The following is an 8,727-nucleotide window of genomic DNA, read 5'->3' as shown; positions in this document are numbered from 1 at the left end:
AGTAAGCGCTTTGCCATCCACAACCACCGTTCACAACTTCTTGCGTATCGTACTAATTTTTGAAAGGCGTCCTATTCGCCTTTCACCGTATACCATGGCTGCTCGTCAGTAGTAGTAGCAGGAATAATAATAATAATAATAATAATAATAATAATAATAATAATAATAATAATAATAATAATAATAATAATAATAATAATAATAATAATAATAATAATAATAATAATAATAATAATAATAATAATAATAATAATAATATAAAATTTCTATATCTAGAGCAGTAGTGGGGTGCTGGTTGTATAGGTACCTACTTCATGGAGTTCTCCGCCACCTTTAGACTACCCAATTACCTACGTTCAACTTTGAACAGAGCTAAAAGTCATCTTGAAGAGGCTGCAAGCAAGACCGGAAGAACATATGCAGAAGTCCCTTCAGTAATTGTTAGCCAGTATAGCATTCATGATTAGCAGAGCCCGGTGAGGTTCAGAGAATAGTTTCGTTTTTAAAGGATCAGCAGTTGCTACAGGCCTTTTCTTTCTCGAGGCGTCTTGTGGTTGTGAAGAGGATAGCAACTTGAAGTGTCAACTTATTACCCAGCGTTTCCAGGCGCAGACAGCGCCGCTGTGCCACTTTTACCTGTGCAGTAATTGGAAGAAAACCCATGCTAGCAAGGTTGTTGCATCTTTTGTTTGTGCCTGCAAAGTGGTCGATGAAGACGACGACGACCATGGCGGGACCGTTCTATTGGCTCCGCGTCTTCGTCTTCCTCGCACTGGGTGCTGCAGCGCCTACGGCGGTGCCCGCAACCACAGCAGCGTGTCCCTTGCAGCTAAGTGCGCACATCCATCGAGGGCCCTCGTCACCATGCCTCCCGGTCCCAGTCCCGGAGGCTGAGGTCCCCGGCGGACCTTACGAGGGCCCCGAACAACCGCGACTCCTAGCGGCACCACCGCCGTTCACCACCGGAAGACCAGCGCGCAATGACTGGAATGACCGATACGCTAGGCCGACCGCTGGAGCCCGGAATCGCGCGGTTCTTCGCCCGCAGCAGCGTCCTCATTACGGGAGTTACAGGCTTCGTTGGCAAGGTGAGCGTCTCGATGGGGTGAGACATCAGGCCGGCAGTGTGGACGGGCCCTTGTTTGGTTCTGGAAGGGCTTGTACCGGAGTGCACGTGAGCCGCGTGCCGGCAGGGCAGCTGATGCGGTGTTCTCCTACTTTGACGTTGAGCACGCTATAGCTTGTGCTTCGTTTGCACTGTCCCGTTATCCGTGTCTTGCGAAGTTGCCGCTTTAAAATAACCCGCCCACCGTTGTCCCTGCAAGGACGCGTTACTATTGTGACTTGTGTCTTGTTAGTGAGCGCAAACTTGATGCATTAGTCAGGCCACCTCCACGTCACGCCGTAACGATCGTCATTGATGCCTATAGAGCCGCAGACTTGAGCACGATCGCACATGTCCGGCGATTCTGTCACTCGACAAAAGTGCCGCTAAACACACTGCGCGTTTATGGAGTCCGAAAACTTACGTATTCTTCCTGTCTATTCAAATGAAATTGCCCACCATTGTGAATATACCGCATACTGTCATCGTTATTGTTACACTGTAACGCCACTTTTCACCTCCTTACGCTTAAGGTTCCATGGCGTAAAAAGTGCTGATAGCTTTAAATAGCTGCGAATGAGGTTATGTGTGTTTGCACTGCTCTGTACGGCTTGTGAATTTGTCAGTACTTCTTTTCGGGTACTTTCAATTCATTCTGATTGATTGATTTGTAGGGTTTAACGTCCCAAAACCACAATATGATTATGAGAGACGCCGTAGTGGAGGGCTCCGGAAATTTTGACCACCTGGGGTTCTTTAACGTGCACCCAAATCTGAGCACACGGGCCTACAACATTTCCGCCTCCATCGGAAATGCAGCCGCCGCAGCCGGGATTCGAACCCGCGACCTGCGGGTCAGCAGCCGAGTACCTTAGCCACTAGACCACCGCGGCGGGGCTTTCAATTCATTCTTCGGCCAGAGCATCAAGATAATGTCGGAAATTCAGGCATGTTGTTTTGAGGCTGACCCAGCGTACCTTTTATAAATTTCAACTGTTATTTACGAGTACAAGACCAAATAGTGGTGTTGTCATCACTGGAGTTATATTTTATGTCACCTATGGAGCTTTGCCTGCATGAAGTATAAGTATTCTTGAAGCATGTGTCTCGGAATTTCATTAGGAAATGTGCTAGAACTTGACCTTTGGCATTGCTCCGATATTGTGCCGCTTTACACATCCGCCCGACACATGCATACGCTGCAGTGGTGTTCAAAGAGCTGACCGAACTTTCATAGATTACCTTCGAACTTTCAACGGCAGTGTGTGGCATCTGGCTTTTTGCCCGAGGTTGTATGAAAGGAGGGGGAGGAGGAGGATGACGAAGGAAGGAAGGAAGGAAGGAAGGAAGGAAGGAAGGAAGGAAGGAAGGAAGGAAGGAAGGGAAGAAGGGAAGGAAGGACAGGGAGGTTAGACAGTTCTCTGACGTTGCACGTGTTACCGTGAAAGATGAACTACTGAGGCCCTCCCAGTAACATCACTGTTTATTACTGGAAGCCAATTCTACCAGATTTCTCTATTACATTATCCACGAACACGAATTTTTCGCGAGGCAACATTCTGGGACCGATCCTCGGCTTCTCGACGCACAAGTGTTCCGGGCCATTATAAAACCTGCCGATAAAAGTATATCTTCAAGAGCCGCCTTTCGCGTTTTGACATCCCCTGATGAGGCTGCGTTTGTTGCTGTTCCGGAATTGAGGCTTTTTTTAGGCGAGTGATCCCTCTCGCGTTAGCTGACAGTCTTTTATCTCGGCCGCGCAACCTTTGCGTGTAGAACGAGCGACTTCGTGCGCTCATGCGGTATGCGCAAAGAACGTCCTTTACGCGCGGAGGAGCCTTCGGGGAAACCTAATGGACGCGTTATCTGTTTGACCGCAAGTCGGCTTGCTTTATGTGTGCTTCGACGTATGCACAACCACCCCAGGACTGTTGTGGTTGTTTCCTTATTATTATTTAACGACAGCAAATAGAGAAGCCAGCCTGCGGCATTAGCAGTCTAGCTTGACGATGGACGCCTGAAGTGATCCGCAGCCAAAGCAATAAATAAATAAATAAATAAATAAATAAATAAATAAATAAATAAATAAATAAATAAATAAATAAATAAATAAATAAAAATATGAATAAATAAATAAAATGTGTAATTATGTTGAAGTGCACGCAACTATGATGAAACTCTCGACTAAGTCGACGCACAGGTTGCATAAAAATGCAAATTCACTAGTGAATTCATTGCGTGCAATGTATGACACTATTACGCAGATGCAAGTGCAGCGGCAAAATGCAAATGTAAGAACAAGCTGGTTTTGGTTCTATAGGGAGCCGCATTATTAATCAAAATGCTGTACGCACGTAAGCTCTTACGCAGAGGCTCTCAAACGCGTGGGCCGCCCACCTTTCTCAAGTGGCCCGCGGCCCACACATTACAGCTTCGCCCCATATTTTCTTCTTTTTTTTTGTATTGTGACTGTTCATTGCATTGCTAAATGGTGCTCGAATTATTTTCTAGCCTGTCTTAATAACTAACAATTTGTTTTAGTAAGCTCTACATCTTTATAAATAACAATTTGTTCGGGTAAGCTCTACAGACGTGACTATGGTCTTCTGCATTTTGCTTTTTCGTGAGCCACCTCATACGGTCAACTTGTCTCGCACCATAACGACAAAAACTGCACTTCCGCATCGGCGTCCGGATTTTAATCATTGTAGAAATTGGTATGGATACGCTCTCGAATTCCGACGCCAAATACTCTTCAAAAATGGTCCACATATGCGATATGGGAAAGGCCTTTAAGATGGCAACCTTAGCTGGGATCTTGGGCCGGGGAGGGGCGGAGCTGTTCTTGCTTTTTGCAGGACTAAACTTTGTGACTGCGTCTCGATATCTAATGTAAGTTTAAGACTTCTGTCTTAGGTCATGCGTTAATACTGTTTTAGTACTCTTATAGTTTTATTTGAACGTGTATTGATTGATAAATGTAATTACGCGCTCAAACAATGTAAAATTTAAGTGTGGTCTACATCGAAAACTAAAAAAAAAAAAACATAGTCGACAATTTTGTCACGTTCAGCCATTTTTTTTCAAACACTTTCGGAAATATCAGAACAGTTGCTTTGAACAGCTCATGATAAAAACTCATTTTGATTTATAATAGACTAGTAAGTCGCCATTCTCATATCGTTTAACGTATTTGATCAACAGCCTAACTGTGCTTGCTGTCTAACCTTTGCATAATCAAGCGCGTGAACAAAATAAGAACATAATGTTCGTATTTACGAGCAGCATATTTGGTTAATATCTTCTCAAAAGGAGCTGAGAATAACGACGTCTGATGCCCCACAGTTTGTGCGTTCCATCAATTTTACTCCAACTTGCGATGGCTGGCCAGCAAGGCCTAATATACACCCCTCAGTCTTATTCGAGTTTCAATGAATATGCGACGTCGACTCTTCCCTAATATTTCTCTCCACTGGCGGTTTCGTGAAAAGCGGCACCTTGAGTTCTGGCATTGACAACGTGACAACCTGAAAAAGAAAAAGAAAAAAAAGGAGTCCATGAACCCACTTTGGTGTGTACACAAGGAAAGCTAGCGTTACGTCGACCCGGTAACCGCTGTCAACTGAGACACCCATGAGCGGTGTTACGCGTGCCTGTCATGATGGGACGGCTTGTCCGCCCCGTGTCTCACTTTCCTTTGACTCTACTCCTTCCCCACAGCTCGTCGTGTCCCACATTCGGAGTAAACTTTTCGATCTGTTTACGGCGCATAGATCAAGCACCGTTGTTGGTTCTTTGATCTATCGCGACAATGCAAACACGGCCCTCTTGGTTTGCTCGCATTTTCGCAGCTTCAGCTCGTGTCCTCAACCCGTGCGTGTCGTGAGGTGGAAGTTTTTTTTCCGTGCACTGCGACCCCCAAGGCCCTCTGGGGTAGTGTTTTGCGGTCACGTAGAGATAGCATATCCATCTCTCCGATAGCGTTCATTCTGTATCCTTGGAGAAACGTACAACTTGATTTCGGGCGTCAGTTTCTTGCAAATCTTGAGACTTGGAAAGTTTCATCCTTCTTATGCACACAGCATTGTGTGATGAATGCGAGCTGCCAAGTTCACTGGGCTGACCGGGAACTCGAACGAAATAATAATAATAATAATAATAATAATAATAATAATAATAATAATAATAATAATAATAATAATAATAATAATAATAATAATAATAATAGGGATGGTTTTTTGTCCCAAAACCACATATGATTATGAGGAACGCCTTAGTGGAGGGCTAAAAAATTTCGGCTGTGCAGGGTTCTTTATAGTTTACACCTGAATCTGAGCACACGGGCCTACAGCATTTTCGCTCCATCGAAAATGCAGCCGCCACAACCGGGATTCGATCCCGTGACCTGTGGGTCAGCAACCGAGTGCTTTAGCCACTAGACCACCGCGGCGGGGCACGCAGATAAAGGGGACCAAAACATGCTAGGGTTTTAATGAAACACAAGGCGGTGGCACATGTCTTTGTCCCCAGAGGATTTGGATGTAGCCAAAGGAAGCGCGGTGTTGGCTTACGCTGAACTTATTCCCATTTACTTGTACTTAAACCGCAAATAATTCATGCTCAGGTGAGTACAAATAAGCGTGTTCTATGTGAACAATTGGGAGACTTCCAACCAGTAACCCAGCAACTTCTGTATAGGAAGGCGCCTATAGCTGTTCTCTCGACAATTCACGGCGTTCGCATCTCAACTCAACCGAAAGGCTGGCAGAGCCACGGGCTTTTGACGACTCGGAAGTTGTCACAAAGAACGCTTCTATCTAATGGAATGTAAGAGAGTCACAAGTGGTCAAAAAAATAAATAAATAAAGGAGGCGACCACATCAATATAGCCGTTTCCCAGGAACGATAAATCCAAAGCGGAAAATAAGTGCGTTAAGTAAGCCATCATAAGAACTTAGATTTATGAGAAGACTTACGGGAAGGCATTGTTTTGGAGCTTATAAGAAGCTAATAGTGGTTTTGTGGCTCAAGGGTTATTTTTAACCAAGATACAGGGAAATAAAACACACTAGCTTTCATGAGGTGTCAGTTTCACTGAGGTTTGGAACCATATTCCTGGTATATGGTTGATCATCAATATTCACTGCCTTGTCGGCTTTTTTTTTGGTTTTGGAAATTAGACGTTTTATTGAATTAATGAACAGGCATAGCGGGAACCTCCAGCGATGAACGACGGTACCTTTTTGGTTACTGTGAAGTGCATGTGTAAGTGCACGTGTAATACAGAAAAAACGAACCACTCGGATGATTCCCTTATGGCGAGGGCTTCCATTCCCAGGATTTGGGGCATCTGTACGTGGTGCCAAGTCTCAGTGGCAGCAACCGCGTCCTGATTTAACTGAATGGGAAATGGGCGAAAAAAATATATCTGCCGAAAGAATACCAGTTACCCAGCAAAACGACTTCTGGCTATATGGAGCAGATACACGCTGAAAGATTCTGGTAAAATTGTAGCGTCGCACTGCAAAGAACGTCGCTTTCTAGGACAGATGGGGCCCCATTCTAAATTTAAAACACTCTCGAAATCCACGCGGTTCCTATAGTGCCACAACAATGCAAATTGACCGGAATTTTGCAGTGGGTATCTGCTGCAAATAAGCGGTAGTCGTTTTCGGTAACCAGCTTTTTTGCATTTGATGAAAGGTTTGCATGCGTCAGCTCACACTTTATGCTATGCTCACGTCCCCGTGACGCCCTCTGGCGGAAAATTGTTCCACACTCGCCACCTAGGCGAGTGTATAGACGCGTGTGCGCCCTCCGTCATGTGTGGTAGAGCATAAGACGCGTTATTTCGAGGTTTTGGGGTGGTATTCCATTGACCGAAGGGGTGATTTGTCGTATTACTTTAATACCTTTCAATTAAAGCGAGATTCATTACAACACAGTCACATCCCCTATGCCCTCCTTGGCTTAATTGCCCACCGCTTTCATTGGTTGCGTATAACACAAGGAAGTGAGCCCCTCGGACTGTTCTCCTACTTTAGTACACCGACTACAGCGCTGTTTTTCCTCTTGCGTTATCATCATCATCATCATTCGGATATTTACTCAAGCTCGCAGTGTTGTACATCGTCCGGATCAGCGTTCAGTCTCGTGCACACATCGGGCGCCCACGACGAGGTATGTGTGTGTTTGCGTCCGCATGCCGGCGGCTTTCGTAACTTCTCCGGTGCAGGGATAGCCTGGCTCTTCGACCACTCCACCTCGCACTTTGGTGCACAGTGCTCTCCCACTTTCCCTCGCTGTCGAAGCCGCTTCTCGGGTCGCCGGTCGCGACAGCGGTTTGTCATCGGAGAACGGGGGCGGGCGACATTGTCTTTCTCCCTCTCACCCCCACAGGCAATGCCTGTGAAAGCAGCGCTGCTTCTTTTTATACCGATTTCTTTTCTCCAGAAGCATGCAGCGCTATTGAAGACTGTAGCCTTTATGCGAAGTTAAGAACGGTTCATTGCAAAACCGAACACGGTCGTCCTAACGTCCCGCAAATGACAGCTGCCTCGGCCATACTGATTGGCGCTATGGGTGCCTTGTAATCGTGCAGATTAAATGTAGCTGATTGGATCAGACTCCTTCATTCACTGGCTATTCTTTCGAAAGCCGTGTCTAATCACAATTGGATCAGGGAATCAGAATTGGACCAGGGGAGCAGTTCACGTATTAAGCGTTGCTGCTGGGGCAAACGAATTCTAAAAATTGTGGAAAACAGTATTTTGCCTTCTGTATGAACACACAAATGATCACGTTAATACAACCCTTCCTCTTCACCTATTTTTCGAATAGCTGCCTTCTCTCGAAAACGTGTTGTGACTGTACCAGCAGTTGCAGCGCCGTAACATCGTCACAGACGAAGACACAAGATAGTAGAAATACGAGTACTGTAATTATGTAATTAGTATGTATATTTCTGGCTTTCTTCTCTTAAGCCTGGGGCGATAGCTGACTATGCTAATCCCTTCTCCCCTTCCCCTTCCTCTATACGGTTTGTCAGATAGACGCGACATGGATGTTCCATGTGTCCCTCCTACTATACAGCACATCGGTAAGAAGGCAGCCCCTGCGCCTCTCGTCTTACCTGTGAGGCTGCTCCGGCGCCCCCTAACCTAAGCGTGTGCATAAACGCTGCACGTAACTAGCGGGCCTGAAGAGGAACGCCGCTTCCTGGCTTTCACCCTCTGCTGTTCCGACTGCCGCGTCCTCCACGAGAGACAACGCCCCACGATGGCGAGTAAACAAAAGACTGGCCGCCACGTGCGGGATCCCGGCCCTTTTTCCTCGATTTCGCTGACGTTTGTGCTGAGTGTATACGCATGCACTTGCCGCAGATATCGGCGGTGTTTTGTACCACGACGCAAGGCTTGTATCGCACTTCTGCAAAGTCGGACAAAGTTTCTAATCACGCTTAGGTGGCAAATCTAGAAGTGGCTCATTATTTTCCCGACATGCCTCGTCGTCGTACAAACGTGACAACGCCTGCGGCAAAACGAAATTGAGATGTTCAAACAAGAACAGGATGATGAGAAAGGTGTTCCGAATGGCAGGAGGCTGAGTAGGGAGAATGGGTG

General features: G+C 46.1%; 1 protein-coding gene across 2 annotated transcripts in view; it reads left to right on the top strand.

Annotated features, from left to right (window-relative positions):
• Nucleotides 1–879: 879 nt before the first annotated feature.
• Nucleotides 880–8,727, top strand: part of LOC119179800 (putative fatty acyl-CoA reductase CG5065) — a 69,223-nt gene continuing 61,375 nt past the window's right edge. The window contains exon 1 of one of the 2 annotated variants that reach the window (XM_075882126.1): nucleotides 880–1,088. In XM_075882126.1, the coding sequence (XP_075738241.1) occupies nucleotides 981–1,088 (108 nt within the window). In that variant the 5' untranslated portion in view covers nucleotides 880–980. The remainder of the gene's footprint in view (nucleotides 1,089–8,727) is intronic. The other variant, XM_075882127.1, reaches the window with a different exon arrangement.

The sequence above is a fragment of the Rhipicephalus microplus genome, chromosome 2 (assembly GCF_043290135.1).
Source record: "Rhipicephalus microplus isolate Deutch F79 chromosome 2, USDA_Rmic, whole genome shotgun sequence".
NCBI classification, from domain to species: Eukaryota; Metazoa; Arthropoda; class Arachnida; order Ixodida; family Ixodidae; genus Rhipicephalus; species Rhipicephalus microplus.
This window is presented reverse-complemented; position numbering and strand designations above follow the sequence as displayed.